The sequence below is a fragment of the Crocuta crocuta genome, unplaced genomic scaffold (assembly GCF_008692635.1).
Source record: "Crocuta crocuta isolate KB4526 unplaced genomic scaffold, BGI_CrCroc_1.0 scaffold3, whole genome shotgun sequence".
Classification (NCBI taxonomy): Eukaryota; Metazoa; Chordata; class Mammalia; order Carnivora; family Hyaenidae; genus Crocuta; species Crocuta crocuta.
The window spans coordinates 1,367,565-1,386,127 of record NW_027529934.1 but is presented as its reverse complement, the minus strand read 5'-3'; the positions used below and the strand labels follow the sequence as shown (position 1 = coordinate 1,386,127).

The following is an 18,563-nucleotide window of genomic DNA, read 5'->3' as shown; positions in this document are numbered from 1 at the left end:
TCTTAGCAACTTTCAGATTTGTAATATGGTATTATCAGCTGTAGTCACCATGCTATGCATTACGTTCGCCAGGACTTACTTATTTTACAATAAAAAGTTTGGCCCTCTCAAAGGGCCCTCTGTACATTAAACACTGTGGGGTATTATGGGAAATGCACACATGAACCAGACCCCACCCTCAAAGAGCTCACTGTTGAGGAGGAATGTTTGACACGCACAGCTATGGGCTCCAAACTTCCCTGAGCATAAGGGTCACCTGGATCGAATGGTAATGATAGTGATTCCTGCCACCCTGCCCCATCTAAAACATCACAGCCAAGATTCCCGTGGTCCAGGAAGCTTGGGAGGTAGTGTTATCAAGGGAGAAAGAGGAAGGCTGCTTGGAGGAGGCAGCATTGAGATGAACTGGAGAAGGGGCAGGATTGGGATGTGGAGGCTGGATGGGCAAATCAGGGATAGGAAACACATGAGCAAAGGAAAGTAGCCAGGAAATTTGGGAAGGACAGAAAGCCCCCAGTTTGGCAACGGCACAAAGGGAAATAATGGGGAGATGAGGTGATAAGGCCTGAAGAACAACTGTGGTGGCCCGGGGCCTGAGGGTATAGTCTGGTTTTGACAGAAGGGAAGAGAAGCACTGACTGGTTCTGAGTAGGGAGCGACAGCATCAGGTAAGCAGGCAATTTACAGAAGAGCAATCAATGGCTCAGAAAGAGTTAATGAGTTACCTAAAGTCACACTGGTGGCTACTGCCACTCTGATGCCAGAGGTAAGGTGGGGGAGGGGAAGGATAGAACTGGCCCTTAGTGAGTCCCCACAGTTTCCAGGCACAGAGCTGAGTGATTAGCATATATTATCCCACCTCCCACAGCTCTAGGGGGTAAGAGGCCGGAGTTTCAGACAAAAGCGCACATCCTCTCTTCAGAAATAGGAAGGAAAAGGGTAATGTGGACGACGTGAAGGAGACAGACTCAACAGGATCTGGAAACTGAGCAACAAAGCAATGGTGGCAGTAGGGCAGTGCCATCAAAGAAGGGACAGCCTCGTGGATGGGGATAGGGACAGGCCTGTGAAGGGGGACAGCCCCGTGGAAGCAGGCTAGCTTCTCTTCAGCACCCTGCATGTATTTTCATTAACTGCCTATGTCAGGCCTGCTTTGGACTCTGGCTTTCTTCACTCACATGGTCTTCACTTTTTACTTAAAACACTTTGTTACCAGAACACCTCATGGATCATTAGCTGCTGGTTTTTCATAAACCACAAATGGAGTGAAAGAAAGGCTTAAAAAGAATGCTATGCTACTGCAGTTGCTTCAGAGAAGATGAGCTTGCAGCAGGTAGGGACAATGGAGACTTGGTGGCTCCCCCAGGTGCCACTTCTTCCTTCCCGATGCCACTAAGAGAAAATCAGCAGGGCCTAATTAGGACTGCAAAGATGCAGAGTTGAGGCTCACCTCAGGTGGGAACAGCTCTTAATCAGCGCATTTGCTTTACATACCACTGTTAAAATTTATTTCCTCGGACAAAAAACAAAAGTTGACTTCCGTGTTCTATTTACAAAATTAAAACTCCACAATACTAGCGGCACCTGTTGGCTCCATCGGTTGAGTGTCTGACTCTTGATTTTGGCTCAGGTCATCATCTCAAGGTCGTGAAATCAAGCCCAACACCAGGCTCTGCACTGAGCACGGAGCCTGCCTCAGATTCCCTCTTACTTCCTTCCCCTCTGCACATGCTCGTGCTCTCTTTCACTCTCAAAAATAAATAAATAAATAAAATTAATTTGAAAATAAGAAATTTATTTTTTTAAGTTTATTTATTTTGAGAGAAAGAGAGAGAAAGCACAAGTCAGAGGGGGGCAGAGACAGGGAGAAAGAGAATCCAAAGCAGGCTCTGTGCTGCCAGCTGTGGAGCCTGATGCGGGGCTCAAATGTATGAACCATGAGATCATGACTTGCACCAAAACCAAGAGTCAGAGGCTTAACTGAGCCTCCTAGGCACCCCTAAAAAATAAAATAATTTAAAAAAATTCAAAATCCTATGTAACAAATCAGGTATTTTGCCTCTGAGTTATCTTGTATGTGTGTTTATATATATATAAAACAGTTTTATCTTTATCTTTACGTATACAAATATCTATACACACATATGATAATTCAGAGACAAAATGCCTATATTATGTATGCATATATGCGTGTGTGTGTATATATTTTTCACATACGCATTTTTGTGTTTCTAAACTCCTAGACTGAATACAGATGCTACCTACCTTCCTATTACCATCTGGTTCTTACTCCCAGGACCAAATGCCCACCTTCCTCTCCTTAACCTCTGTTTCCAGAGCAGCTCAGAGCCTAAACAGGGATCAACTTTCCTAAGGAAAAAGGGAGGCTTATCCGCAGCTCTCTTGCTTCTTCTCAGGAGGAGTCTTTAGCCCAAATTAATCCTTCATTTGACTGCTTGCCTTCTGAAAGGCAGACTCTTTTGAACATTTCACACATCACAGAATCCAAGACATATTTCAAATGATGGTAAGCAGACTTCTTTATCAACACCATGAATGCTACAATTAACTACAGCAAATGTGGTGGTAGACTTTGTGGTACTCAAAATAAAGGAGGTTAAAAACTACCCTGTGATTCATGAAGCTCAAAACACCAACATTTTTTAGCCCAAACAACCCTTCTATTCTGCTACAGGGCTAGTTTTATGAATGGGTCCGGGTATAGGGTGTCACCCAGAGAAAGCAAAAGTAGCTTTGTGCATTTCGGAAATCAGTGAGCCATCAGTTCGCATGTTCCCACAATTCACTGCCCTCTGGCAATTCAAAGACTCCAGACCAAGCTGCAATCTCAGGATCCTCATCCAGAAGAACAAAAGGCACCACAGGAAGTGAACAGTTCTCCCATTCTACCTTTTCTCTCACCAGAACACAATGCTTCAAACTGTTTTATGTAAATATTTTACATAAACATTAGCATTGCTACACTACGCTGATCACCATTCTATAAGCAGAATCTGTTTACTTACAGAAAGGAATTTCTCTTCTACTCTGGAGATCTTCTCAAATACCTTTAGTGACATTTTCTATTCGCCTAAGAAGTATCAGCGACAGGAGCCCACACTGCGTTTCTGCTATAGTCCTGACAGGACATCAAGACATTATCCGCAGGACAAAAGTAGGGGCTCTGACGTATTCACACATGGTCTTTAGAATAAAAATAGGAAATAATGGTAAAGAAAACTTATTTTGCTATTTAGAAAAAAAAATCCTTATTTGAAATGGATTATATAGCTGAGTGTAAGTAATATAGAAAAGAAGATGAAAGTACAGGTAATATTTTTCTGATTTTTAAATGTATAAGAATAATGGCAATGCAAAAACTGTAAAAGGAAGACAGACAAATTTAATCTTTCAGACATCACAGAAGATGGATGGCTCCAGGTTTTCTTTTGTGTCAGGATGCAATCCTGCATCACGTAAACCTAGTCCCCAACGTGAGGAACTCAGAGAAGGGCAGGAGGGCAGGTACAAAGCAGTTACAGTGTACCTGTGTGAGAAGGGTGAAGCCAGCCACAGCTCTGGGTAAAATGAACAAATGCCTGGGGACGCCGGGGTGGCTCAGTCGGTTAAATGGCTGACTCCTGATTTGGGCTCAGGTCATGATCTCACGGCTCCTGAGATGGAGTGAGCCAGGCATCCAGGTCCTGCGCTAACGTGGAGCCTGCTTGGGACTCTCCCTCTCTCTGCCCCTCCCCCGCTCATGCCTCCCCCACTCCCCTTAAAATCAATCAATAAACTTAAGAGACAGAGAAAGAGAAATGCCTCAGTCAGCAAGAAGCCAACCAAACATCAGTAATCATTTTTATGTTCTTGCCAAAACTAAACTAAGCTAAACTTAAACACACTACCCTAGTCTCTAAAATGAAACAGCTATTTTCTTCCATAATCTCTCTTCCCAGATTGGGCATTTTTCCCCGTTTCTCTTTCGTAGAGTTACATTAAGAATCTCAACCAAGACCCTTCTTCTGAGGCTAGTGAGTTGTGATTACTGTTTCCTGAAAGTCGTTCCTTTGGTTTCTGTGAGATTTAGAAGGACAGAGGCCACTCAATTTTCCCACAGTTGTCATAAAGCACCAATACCAAAAATGCTCACATTTCATCAAACATGACAGCTCCTTCCTGCCCTACAGCTCAGTGAAATACTCCAACAACTTAAAGGGAAGCATGCCCCTCCTCGCAGTTGCCTGGGATGGGATTACAGATAGGGCTCTTGGCTTTGTGGAAATTTATGCCATTCCAGAGAAGTCGACTTTCCTTCCATCAACATAAAAGATGCAGCTGATTAATTTCAGGCAGGCTGCAGTTTCTCTTATGCCGAACACGAAGTATTCAATACAGCCTGATGACCCTGGGTACATGTTAAAGAGCTTGTTGTAGCCAATAAATGTAGTTAATTAAAAAAAAAAATTGATACCAATTTCTCCAACACCTCCTCTTTTACAAAGGAAATAGGTTTTCTTCTTTTGGCCAACACAGGGTGAGAAGGATTCAAGCAGCACTGCCTCACCCTTCCAAAACTACAGTCATCTGCAGTTAAAGAGTCACAGGAAAATGCCATTGCTCTCTGGGCCACAAAGACACCACTCCCTGCCTTTGCTTCCCAGCTCTCAGGGCAATCACACTCTGCTTCTGACCACCCAACTGAATCCACTTTCTCTAAGTCTAAAGGGCACTTAACACCTTCTGGTGGCTAAATATAAGAGCTCCTCCAATTAAAAAGAAAAATTCTCCACTCAAACCACCCTCTCCACCAGCTGCCTGGCCCTTCTTCCTTCCCCTTCACAGCTTAACTTTTTTTTTTTCTTTTGAGAGAGAGAGAGAGAGACAGAGACAAAGAGAGAAGGAGCATAAGCAGAAGAGAGGGAAGGGTTGGGGGGAGGGAGAGACTGAGAGAGAAAATCTCAAGCAGGCTCCATGCTCAGCACAGAGCCCAGCGTGGGGCTGGATCCCATGACCCTTGAGTCATGACCTGAGCAGAAACCAAGAGTGGGATGCTCAAATAACTGAGCCACCCAGGCGCCCCCACAGCTTAACTCCTTGAAAAAGTTGTTGCTGCTACTCCATCACCTGCCCCTAACACAGCACCACGCCCCCCACTTCAACCTGACTTCAAGGCCATCGTGCCAGTGAAACAGTTTTCACTAAGGTGCCTATGAGTAACAGTGCTCAGTCTCCTTCAGTCTTAACCTCCCAAGCCAGGAGCAGAAAGGACACATTTTCTAAAGGAAACTGCAAATAAAAGGGTGATACCCCCACCCCATCCTGAGATTTCTAAGAGATGGAGAACTGACTGCTCCAAGCAGCTACCTCCCCCCAACATCTTCACCCTCCAACTCCTAAACTGAGAGGAGCATAGAGGAAAGAACTTAGAGTCTTCAAGTTCTTGGCTTAGCGCAGAGTGTATCACACCCGGCGGCGGGGGGATGAAGAGACCTCACCTCAGAGACTGGAACTGCCTGCAAGAAGTGGGGACTGACTCCTCATTCCCCAAGTGGACACACAACAGACATGTTGATTTGCTCTGCCCCTACCACAGCAAAGGAAAGACAACTGCAGAGAGTCAGGCCAGCAAAAAGCCTTACCCCACTTCTGCTGGGTTCACAGAACGCTAAGGTGACTAACTAGAGCATCTCACCAGTACCTACCCGAAGGGCCTCCCACCAGGACAAGGCGATCCCAGCACCAGTTACATTAGAAACACTGAGCTGCCGGGGCACCTGGGTGGCTCAGCTGGTTAAGCACCAGACTTCAGCTCAGGTGACGATCTCACGGGTTTGTGGCTTCAAGCCCCGTGTCGGGCTCTGTGCTGACAGCTCAGAGCCTGGAGCCTGATTCAGATTCTGTGTCTCCATCTCTCTCTGCCCCTCCCCTGCTCACACTCTGTCTTACTCTGTCTCTCAAAAATAAATAAATGTAAAAAAAAAAAAAAAAAAACACTGAGCTGCCTCCTTTTCCCTCCTCCGCACCCAACATAAGGGACGTGGCTGGATCCCAGAAAAATGAAAGGCAGGAGGGGTCCCAGAGGCAAACCACCCCTCGCCCCACCTCAAGGCCCCTCACACCATGAGTCTGGCAAGTGATAATCTCAGGGAAAGCTTTAAACCAAAAGCCTGCTTTTCTCATAGCAGTTTTCCCAGGCATACCCAAGTCAGTGGCACACGACAGGCTTAATAATCCTTTGTTGAATACATGTCTAAATAGCTGCTTCTTAATCCTTGCCCTCCTTGTCCTTTCTGCTTCATTTCTTCCATTCACTCGAACCACAAATGTTTGTTGAAGGTTGACTCTATACAATCTAATCATAGGTATCATAGGTGACTAAGACATGTTCCCTGCCCTCAAGGAAGTTACTAGAGAAAATAAGAAAGTACAAACTCGCATGCACCACAAGGAATTACGTGAACAGTGGCATGGTAGCAGGACAAAGTACCAAAGACCTCAACTCAAAAATCCAAACCACTCTCTGAAGCGCACCCAGACTGTTTTCATCAGTTTACATACAGAATCCTCACGCCCGCCTTTTCGGTGAAAGCCGATCTTTCATCCCTCCTGCTACAATGTGTTTACCTTAAGGGGTCAAGGGTAGTAGTTAACACACTACCATTTATGTGTGATATCCTGGAGAATGCTTTGGATGCAGCCATGGAGAAATGACAAGGTATGGGTGGCCTTTCTTGGAACACCACTGGATGTGATGCAGCACAAAGGAAATGTTGTGGGTTTAGGATCAGAGTGATGCCAATGATGCACATTCCCTTCAGACAGCATCTTACCCACAGAAAGACGGCCCTGCATCGTGGAGAGCTAAACCACTGCAACACCTACTCAGAAATCACATGTGATTTGCATCTATGTATTAGCACACTCTTAGAATTAGCATTTACAGTCTCCTATTTGCAGAAAGTAAATCACCCTTTGTAATTTCTAGTTTCTTGTAATCACGAGCCTACAGTCCTTCAGAAACCATTACTGCTTCTCACATGCCTTTCTGACAAGCTTTTTTTACGATCATTTTTCACCATTATTAGAATACATGCCCAATACAAAAAATCTAGAAAATACAGCAAAGTTGATAGCAGAAAAATATCATGCAAATTTTTACCAGCCCTGTTAATATTCTGGTATATTTCCATTTAACCTCTGTTTGATTTAATAGCTTTTTGGAATTAATATGCCCCATAAGCCAACTCTGGTAAAAATCACCAATACACTAGGATATAAACTGTCATCTGTAATCTCTTCCAATTATGAACAACATTGTATCTGCATGACTATAAAACAACCAGTGGATTCAACTTTAAAAGCTTAAATTCAATGGAGAAATAATTGGTTAAGTGGGTTGTTTAAGGTATGAATACAAGCTGAGTCTCTTCACTTTTCTATTTGTCTTCCCAGCAGCCCAGCACTTGGAACAAGTTTTCCCATGCTTTCCGGAAACTACCATGTCAGCGATAAACCACTTTAAACAGAAGTTCCTCTGATTTGTTTTTTTAAAAAAGGACAATTTTGCATGCAATTCCTGGAGGCCTAACACACCATAATGTTAGTAGTGTGTGTGTGTTTACAAGTATAAAATTGTCATTATTTAACAAGATATTTAGAAAGGATTTTATTTTCATCTCAGTCTTCTGTAATAAAAATGCTATTCAATGATATCTAGAATTAAAATGATGGGCTTACCTGATTAAGAAATCATGCAGTCCAACGTCAAAATACCTGTTCAAAGAAGACAAAGACAAGTCTATCAGTAAAAGAAATGTGCAGCAATGGCGGACTTGACCAAAAACATGTAATTTTCCTTCAGAGCATGGTGAATAAATCAATCATTGTGTAACTATGGTTCTCAAAGTATGGCCCCTGGAGCGGCCACAGCAGCGTTACCTGAGAACTTGCTGGACACGCAAATTCTCAGGCCCTACCTCAGGCAGACGGATTCAGACACCTTGGGGACCGCGGACCAGCAATTAGATTTGACAAGCCCTCCAGGCGGTTCTGATGCAGAATCACTGCTCTAGGATAGCAAAAGTATTTCGGTAAGTCTACGCTATTTCTCTAGAAAAAACAAAACAAAACCATAGGGTAGATTTTGCCACTTTGCCAATAGGTGAGTCCTTTTACCACACTAGTTGTCTTAGATGTTTACTTACTCAAAAATAAACGGCACTATGTTTTACAAATACAAAACCATGCTGGCCAAAGGTAAGAGCAGGGTGGGGGAGGGTCAGCTGTCCTTCATGCTCCTCCTGGCTGCAATCCCTGAAGCTTTTTTAATTTTTGATGTTTATTTATTTTTGAGAGACAGAAAGTGGGAGCAGAAGAGGGGCAGAGAGAGAGGGAGACCCAAAATCCAAAGCAGGCTCCAGGGTCTGAGCTGTCAGCACAGAACCTGACGCAGGGATCCAACTCCCAAATTGCAAGATCGTGACCTGAGCCGAAGTCAGATGCTTACCTGACTGAGCCACCCAGGTCTCCCCGTCCCTGGAGCTTTTTACCAAAGAGCAGCCCTATCCACAGCTTGGTCTGCCCTGGGAAGGAAGGGAGGAGAGCAGCTCCATGCACTTGCTGGTAAGCTTGCCCTTGTGCCCGGGCCTCTCACACCAGGCACCTCCCACCAGTAAGATCTGGGCAGTGGTGCACCCTCTCACACACAGCTTCCCCTGACACCCCCAAACTGGCTTAGTCCATATGAATGGCATTGCCTTGGTTTCTCTAATTAGCACATTTGTTCCCCCTATACCTCTGACCACTTAACCAGTGTCGTCCTCTCACCTTTGGGTGTGGTTGTGAGTAAAAAGGCCGGGCGGCTGGAACCGTGAGGCTGCTGTCCACCAGGCATAATCACTACTCCTAACACCTAGAAGGTGGTCACTGTGTCCCACCCAACAGACTGGCCTCCCGGGTTAGCAATCTGCCGGAGTAAATCCCGAATTATTTCTGTCCCTACAGACAATGAGCAACAGACACAGAAATTCGCTTTAGAGTGGGGTCCGACTGCCCAGGCCCTGACCGTCCCTAGCTTCCAGCTCCACCCCTGACCCTGGAACTCCCAGCATGCCTCACCTCACCTGCTGTCTAGCGCATGCTTACTGACATTAAAGTAGGATGCCTCTGGGTACCTTTCAATGGCAAGCTTCTTTTGTGAACTCAAGCATCTCTTTACAGGTCATGGACAGAGTAGGAGACAAGAGAGCAACAAAGTTCACTGTGTCACTTACCTGAAGCATTACATGATTCAAGGAAAACTGAAATCAAGATACACAGAAGTCTTCTGAAAAGAGCTCTAAAGGGAGATATACCTGAGGGATTGGCTGATTTGCTTCGGATGATATTACATTGACCTGAGGAGATGCTAAATTCTGCCTACAATCGTATTTCACATAGATTTAAAACAAACAAACAAACAAGCGATCCTCCACTCAACCAAAACCAAGGCAATGTTCCTCAGCCACATAAGTGAATATTCATATGACAGATAGCAAGTCCAAGTTCTCCAGGATCTGTAATGTGGGAGATACACGTATATATAGACTAGAACAAAGATTTCAGTTTCCTTCACTCATCCAAAACCTATTCAGCCTTTTCCATTACATCAGCTACAGAAAGAAAAGTATCAGACTCTGCTGCAGGAATCACAGCACAAGACAGACACAGATGGGATCAGAGAGAACCACAGTACGGTGGTGGGATAGTCAAAAGGCTTTGAGGGAGTAATGAAAAATCTGATAATATTCACAGAAATGATTATTAAGGATCCAGAAGGTTGGCAACTGCTATGTTTGGTGTCCACATGCACAAGCCACTGCCGGTGAGGCAGGAACTGGCATCTCCACTCATTGTTCCAGGAGCTAAAGCTGAGAGGCTAAGTAACTTGCAGAGCTCACAGCTGGTAGAGGTCAAATCTGGGAGTCAATCTGGGTCCCAAAAACCGTGAACTGCTTACTCTTCCCACTAAAAGCAGTTTCTCACTGCATCTCATTATTACACATCGAAAATGACTGTTCATTTTCAGCACCAGTGCCTTCCCACCTCCCCTGATTTCTGCTTCTCCCACCATGGCTGCCCTGCCCCGGGCAAGCCCCCCTGTTCCCTGGGCACAGCTGCCCCACAGCCATCTATCGCCCTGAGTCTTAGAATCAAGTCAGGCTCTGGGAAGTTATGTAACTTCTCTGGGCTGCAGCTTCTCCATGGGAAAACGGAGATCGCATATTCATGGAGGGTTTTGAGAATTAGGTGATAGAACATAAATACAGAGCTTAGCATACCATGAGTACTCAATAAATAGTAATCTCCTTCCCTCCAATTTTTAAGAGTTGTTTTAATATAAGCCCAATAGTAGGAGAAGGAAGGCTCATCAAAAGGACATAATAGATCTCACTATGCAGCCCAGAAAGAAAGATCACTTAATCCAGGGCACAGCAAGGGCCTGAACAGTAGGGTAGAGGGTAATACAGCTGGAAAGCTGAGGGACAGGAACAGAACTCCGGAAACAGGCAGAGGAGCAGGAAGACCAATGGTTCTACAGAGGCCTCAGAGAGCCTTGCAGCTGCATGTGAGAACCGGCGGGCAGTGCAGGGAGCGGGTCTTGCCACCAGGCGGGGTAGGCATCGTCCTATCCTGCCTGCCCTGACTGGCGTCTCACTAAGAAGTACCAGCACACACTAGTGCAGGCCCAGCTTCACCTGTCGCCGTGGTATCTCCTAAATGTATAGAAGTCAGGGATAGTGACATGTGGTGCTTCAGAACAGTTCTTCTTGTGCATGTGTGGCTGGTCATGGATGGAATTTGGGGCTACAGGTGGGTGTCTTTAAGCATTGTGTGATAGGTAGGTTTACGATGAGTTGATGGTCACTTGGAAACAAACAGAATGGAGAAGGTCAATGACGGGGATCAGCAACAGAAAATGCACCAAGAAAAATCTAAGGGGAAGAAAAGGGAACTTCCTCACAGGTATTCACGTCTTACTCCTTTGCTACAATTCATCTGTGTTGATATTCATTCATTCATTCAAACAACAGATATTTTGTCAGAGCCTTCTGCGTGCCTGGCGCTGGTCCAGCCCTGCGGACACAGGCGAGAGTAACATACAAGGGCCCCGCTGCACGCGGCACCCACCTCCTAGGTGGAAGGACATAACGAGGGCCCCACCACGTGCAGCACTCACATCTTAGGTGGAAGGACATAACGAGGGCCCCACCGCACGCGGCACCCACCTCTTAGGTAGAAGAGGTAACGACAAACAAGCACCTCCATAAAGAAGATAATGCCAGGGTTAGAGAGCTCACATAAGGTGAAGGACCAAGGGGCAGGCCACACAGCTGCTCGGGGAAGTCCTCTCTGGCCAGGTGGCATCCAGGTGGAGATCTGTATGGTCAGAAAGGGCAAGCAATGCCAAGACCAAGAAAGAGTGTTGCAGGCAGCAGGACACACGGGAAAAGCCCCAGGACGGGAAGGCATGCGGAGGCTGGAGGAAAGGAAGAAGCCAGCATGACTGGGACAAGCTGAAGCAGGGGAGGGGGGCAGGGAGCAGATCTGAAAAGGCTGTACCCAAGGGTTAGGGCTTCATTTCAAAATCCGTGGGAATCACGAGAGGGTCTTTAACAGGGGAACACTGTAATTTTCATTTGTTTAAATTTCATTCATTTTAATGGTATGCTTTGATCTATGTATCAAAAAGAGTACTTTGGGTGTCCCGAAGAGAAAGGAACAGAAGCAGGGCAGGGAGCCACTGCAGTCTAGGTGACAGATGACAGGGACTCACCCCGATGCAAACACTAGAAACAGAATGGAGAGACAGGGATGGATCCAGACAGGATTCTGTGGATGAGTACCAAGACTTGCTCTTTGAGGGAGGGAGGGAAGGAGGAAGTGGGGGGGAGTAACCAGCTGAGTGCCTCACAGCCTGCACTCCACACCAGGCAACCTAAAGGCTCAGCCAGGCCGTGTCTGCTTGGTGGCCTGCATCCAGACGGATGAAATGACGATGGTCTGTGACTGGTTTAATTTGGAGAATGGCTGCCCTGCTGGAAGAACTGTAAATCGTGGCAATGGTTTGGGATCTTTTTAATGAATTTACTGTGGTAGAATACGTATAACATAAACTTCCATTTTAAGCATTTCTTAAGCATACAATTCAGTGGCATTAAGTACACTCACACTGTTGTGCCACCATCACCACCACCCACATCCAGAACTTTTTCAACCTTCCTCTCTTCTTTACCATGGTAAAGCTGATATGGTCTCCTTCCAAAGGGCTCAGGATGGGGCTGTGTCTTTAATTTCAAAACATGGGCTGACCCATGAAGTTCAGAGATATCTTCTAACTTAGCTTTCCTGTACAGATATAAAAGGCCCCTTAGAGAACTAGAATAAACAAGAAAATATGCTTTTTTTAAAAATTTTACAACTATATGCCAGGTACTGGTCTAGGCCTTCTGCATATTCCTTCTTCCAGTCCTCACCACCTGCCAGAATAGATCCCTATTTTGTAAAGCCTCATGTCCTTATTCCCGATCACATAGCAGGTAAATGGCCAAGTCAGGAGCTAGCTCAGAGTACCAAGCGTCAAAGTCAGTGCTTTCTCCTTTCCTGTGCTCAGCCACTGACTTCTTTAACAAATTTTTATCATGTGCCTGGAAGTGAGAAATCAGTAATGCACAGAGCCCCTACTTCAAGGGAAGCTGAGTCTAGTTAAGAGATGGAAGAGTCAACAGTAAGTTCAATACAGTGTGACTGATAACAAATGTTGTACCCCCCCCCCCCAATGGACTTCAAATTCCATGAGGGCAAGAACCAGAGGCAGCCACCAAGCAGATCCTCAGTAAGTACCTGTCGAGTGGACAAACATGGGAATGACGTGCTGTAATAAGGCACCAAGGCCACTGTCTACTCTGGCACCAAGCACGGGACATTGAGATAGAGATGCTCAAAGCAGCTACCTAATACACCAATTACCATGTGTAAATATATAAAATAAATACCCACAGATGGAGATGGGGCTTCTCTTCTGAAATAAGATGTCTATCAAAGTGTAGCGCAGTACTTCTTATCACCTTCTAAGAAAATAATCTCTTCACAGCTACCAGCCCACGGTAAGGCAGGATTTCCTTAAGAGACATGAGAAACAGTGACCTTGTGCATATTATTCTTGATTCCTTCCAGAATTCAAAAATACCAAGTCTTTCATGTGTGGATGTGATACGGAAGTTTTGTTGTCTACACGTCAACTGGTAGCAGCAGCAGGAGGCAGCTTTCAGCTTGCTACATAAAAAGAGAGTTTTGAATAAGCTGCAATGTTCTAATACAGCTGTGAACTTCCCATCACAGGGTGAGCTCGAGCATGAGTTACAAGGGTATTCAGAGGAGACTGTACCACCACACAGAAAGCTGGAATGAATGGATGACCTTGAAGAGTCTGCCTAGCCTCAGGCTTCTGAGTCTCCGTTCTAGTCACTTTCAGGAAGCATCTCCAAGTCGGAACTCTCCCTTCCACAGCAGCAGCTCTGGTCTAATGACCATCAGCAGATTCACAAACCGTGCCTGGGCTAATGCTCCCGCAGCAGCCCCAATGGCTTATTTATTACCATTATGATTGCTGTCCTCGGTAGAGACCCACAGGGCACCGGAATTAAGCTCACCGCGCCTGACACAGTGGTGCTGCGGGAGTGTTTACCCCCAGAGCAACCCCCGCGCTGGCAGAGGACCGTCAGGCCCACAGAGCATCTCCTTGGCAGAACTCGGAGCAGAACCTACACGTGGTTCCAGGACTTGCTCTGCTCTGCCAGGCTGCCTGCCTTCTGGGCTCCAGGTCCATAACAGCTGTTACGGCCACTTAGCATGTGGCGTGCAGGGCAGTGCTTGTATGAAGTATCGCATTCAGATCTCAGCCCTTGCTCTACTTCTTCAACCCACAGCCCTCACAGTTTCTCATCTCTAGACCTGTCGGTCAGAGTAGTGGGCCGCCAGAGTTTAGCTCTCACATTACTGCCTAGAAGTATGAAACTGACTTGGTTGCAAGTAAAAACCAAATCAAATCCCTAGGAGAATAAGTTGATACCCAGACTCAAGGAGGCCTGACCAGTCCTGGCTGGGCTACCTAACTTAAATTCAGAAAACAGAAAAGACCTTAAAGTCTACCTAAGCTGATCTCCTCACTTGACAGATTGGGAAAGAGGATAAAAAAGGTGAGGTAATGTGACACACGGTTCCACAACTGGCAGCAGAGCCAAGCATAACAGTCCCCAAGCCCCTACTTCGTCATTCAACATGTCACAACACTGCCTTCCTCTCAGTCTCAACTGGCATCTTTATTTTCAGGGGACATCCCAGACAGTCCTGGCAGCAGGCTTCCTGATGACAGCACGTACTAACAGGCACCATGTTAGACCACGCCCATCCCCGGCTGCGCAAGTCACGTGGATACAAAGCCTGCAGGGTGCCTGTGCAGAGCCCTCACTCTTACGTCCCTTCCACCGTCTGGGCCTGTCTGGACCTACGCTGCATATCAGTTTGAGATTCAGAGCCTGCTGACAGTCAACAATAAATAGTGGTGCTGGGAGTAGTCTATAATAATCAAATTATGGGAGCAGCCCAAGTGTCCAACAACTGAATAGATAAGGAAGATGTGGTGTGTGTATACACGCACACATATACACACACCATGGACTATTACTAAGCCATAAAAAATAATGAAGTCTTGCCTTTTGCAATGACGTGGATATAGCTAGAGTGTATTATGCTAGGTGAAATAAATCAGGAGAAATAAATACCATATGAATTCATTCATATGTGGAATTTAAAAAACCAAACCAATAAGCAAATGGGGGGGGGGGGGGGGGGCAAACCAAGAAAAAGACTCTTAACTATAGAGAACAAACTGATGGATACAGGGGTGGGGATGTAGGGGGTGAGAGATGACTGGTGATGGGGATTAAGGAGTCACTTATTGTGATAAGCACTGGCTGACATAAGGAACTGTTGAATGTCTATATTGTACACCTGAAACTAATATTACATTGCATGTTAACTAACTGGAATTGGAATAAAAACTTTTTTTAAAAAAAAAAAAAGCAATGCTGGGGAAGCAGAAAAAGGGAAAGTGAACTTAGGCCAGAAAGACCCCACGTGGCAGCCAAAGCACATTTGGTGAAATATCAAAGTCTGACAGGAAAGTAGAAAGTGAGAACCATAGCCCATGAGGACAAGATCTAAAAAGCAAACGTTGTACAAGATGGCGCCGGGTGTCACAGGACATGCTCTTTGCCTCACCAGACAAGTGTGTCTGCCATCGGATTATTTATCAGGCAGAAAATTCTGAGAAAGTAGCATAAAAGCCTAGACATCTGGTCATTTCTGAGTATTGGAGAAGGAAAGGAGAGAAGGTGCCAGTTGCAGGTATAAAGGGCTCAAGAGTGAAAAGATTTACAGTAGAAACTACATCTCCCAAGACGTGGAATTAGAAATACAAGGTCTGTGCTCCAGCTACCTCACTAAATAGTATTTGACCGTGCCCCTCCCCCCCCCAAAAAAAAGAAATCACTGCTCCAAATGGCAGTTTTGTGGCACAGAGATAATAATACCTATGGCACACACACACAAACACAAAAAAACAAAACATACTGGGAAGTGGATCATAATAAACCTTCTACAAATGCTCAACATTATTTTCTTTCCTCCTCAGACTTTATGAAGTTCCTAAAGGCCCTTCTCCAAACTGCGCATTAATGCTCTCTGTATTCATTCATCCAGCAAACATGTATCAAGCACCTTCTAGAGGTCAGAGACTACAAGAGATGCTTACGATCCAACAGCTAAGTTCCAACCCTTGTGTATATTCCAGAAACAACTCCTGTATCTGATAGGTGATTTGAATGTGCTTTCTCTCAGTCTAGCTTGTCTTCTTATTTTCTGAAAAGTACCTTTTGAAGCACAAAACTTTTGAATTTTTAAAAATCCAACTCATCATGCTTTTTTGACTGTGGACCATGTATTTGGTATCATTATGTAAGACAGCTCTGCCTAATCCATGGTCCTCAAGACGGTTCTCCTACGTTTTCTCCTAAAAGTTTTAAGTGTAGCTTTTACATTTCAGTCTTCGATCTATTTTAAGTTAATTTTTGTGCACACCATAAGGTAAGAGTCCAAGTTCATCTAGCTTTTCATGTCTTCATGTACAAGGATGTTCCCCTGAACATCCCTGTCAACATGGAGGTCGTTGGCAGCTTTGACAAGTGCAGTCTCACTAAGTGGTGGAAATGGGAACCAGACAAGAGCCAAGGGCAGAGGGAATGAAAAGGGGAAGCAGCAGAGACAGTGGGATCTGCATAACTTGCCCAATGACTTTGGTTCTGAAGAGGAGGGGGAAGAGTAGTAGCCACAAAGGGAGAAGACAAACGAGGTTGTGTTTTGTTTATCTGGGGAGAAATCTTCCACTGGTGGAAGGTGATGGGTGCAGATGCCAGAAGATTTAGTGGAGGCAAGAATTTTAACAGAACAGGAAGCAGAGCTATCATGAGAGGAAAATGGGTAGTGCTTAGGCTCCTCCCACTGGAAGCCAACTGGCAGTGGCTCCCACAGAATGTCACTCGAGTTGGAGCCTAAGGTGTTACTGAAATACAGGGGAGCTGGTTCCAGAGCCACAGGAGACGGGTGACAGATGTGCTCTTCTTTCTTCTGGACAGCACTGGCAGCAGTAATGCCCACGAGGCAACCTTCGGAAGCGGCAAGACAACAGGGGAAAATTCCGCATCTCTGATTGCGGCTACGGCTTTGGTCCTGTGGAGTCTGCCCCCCACCCCCACCCCGGCCACCTCTGACAACCCAGCTACTCAGTTATCTCCAAACAGACAGTAGTAGCTGACCTGTACCTTTCCCCTCAGGAAAGGCTCTCTAGAGACAGAGCCCTCAGCTTCAGTTTATAAACTACACTGGGCCCAAGATACCAGTGCTCAGGAACACAACAAAGTAGGTCAGACATCAAAAAGCTGGGGATTAGGAACCGAGGAATTAAGTGAATGCTTACCCATAATAATGCCACCAGGTCACAAAAATTTAACACAAAGCAAATGCAAACACAATCTTAATGGTTGATAAGGTCTTCTCTGTACAGACATGTTTCCAATCAGTCATGTTATTAAAATTTCATTCCAACGCACAGCTTTTCTCTTGTGGATACACATTACAGTGAGGGACCCTTCATGATACAGTGTTTGATGAACTGCCCGCTATGGTTGGAAAAATTGCCATCACAGGGCCATGGCAATGATCCAGTTTTGCCCTTTGGAAGAGTCAAACATCTGGTTCTTCCACTGTTACTAATCCAAGACCAACTAGTTTGAAAAGACAGACACAAAATTCAAGTGTGTTTTTAATGGAGGTGAGGTATATAGGTTTTTCCTTCTTTTTTACAGGGAACCCAAAAACTCTTTACTATAACTGGAATTCAAAAAAAAATGGCCATTATATCTAAAAATGATACCCAATGGGAAGCTTGTGGCTCAGTGGGTTGGGCATCCAACTTCAGCTCAGGTCATGATCTCACAGTGCATGAGTTCAAACCCGGCATCAGTCTCTGTGCTGACAGCTCAGAGCATGGAGCCTGCTTTGGATTCTATGTCTCCCTCTCTCTCTGCCCCTCCCCTGCTTATGCTCTGTCTCTCTCTCTCAAAAATAAACATTAAAAAAAATTTAAGTGATACTTAGTAATACATTTTAAAATAAATTCAGTATTAGCATCATTCTCACTAAATTATATCCTTTCCCTCCTCAGTTTTATTTTCACACCCATTGTATTTCGGAGCCTTGATAAGAATGCCCTTTTGTATTTACACTCTACTTGACTCTCCAGGACATAATCAGATTCCAGAGTTTAAAACAACCATGTCTCCAAATGTCTGCAGCCTCACCTACACTCACTAATTACTAGCAAAACTTCTTAGTCTCTCCTTGAGCATCTCTTTCACCTAGATGACACTAGCTAATCAAAGTGCACATAACTATCTTTTCTTTAAGCTCTCTTTACCGAAATCCAGAAGAACAAAACAAAGGCGGTCATATAGCAACAATCTGTCAGTGGGAGAATAACCCCTATCACAAGGCAGGAGCACAATGCAGGTGCAGAGACCGCAGGGACACAGATGGGGATGGAGTTCTGGGGGCTGTGTCACCATACAAGGCTCAAGGCTTGAAGCAGCAGGACACAAACGCTCTCACCAGAGCTGAACAGAGCATACTGTATAAGTCTGATCAGCACAGCAGAGCCAGCAAAGAAAAATCAAGCCACTGCAAGGAAGAGACCTTACACACACACACACTCAAAAGCTCTTGGCTTCTCATAAACCACCAGGGAAACATTTGCTTTTGTTTTTCATATTTATAATACAAAAGCCAGAGCAAGAGGCCAAGCCTAGAGCAATCTCACTAGAGGTTCTTTATTCAGAGAGCATTCTGGACAGGGAAGAAGTCATTTTATGACTGACAGTTTGGCTTGGTCTACCATGAATCTAGCC

General features: G+C 45.2%; 1 protein-coding gene across 4 annotated transcripts in view; it reads right to left on the bottom strand.

Moving 5' to 3' along the window:
* Nucleotides 1–18,563, bottom strand: part of HHAT (hedgehog acyltransferase) — a 309,652-nt gene that overhangs the window by 139,069 nt on the left and 152,020 nt on the right. For all 4 annotated transcript variants that reach the window (XM_077763160.1, XM_077763159.1, XM_077763161.1 and 1 more), the window contains one exon: nucleotides 7,741–7,776. In XM_077763160.1, coding sequence (XP_077619286.1) covers nucleotides 7,741–7,776 — 36 coding nt within the window. The remainder of the gene's footprint in view (nucleotides 1–7,740; nucleotides 7,777–18,563) is intronic.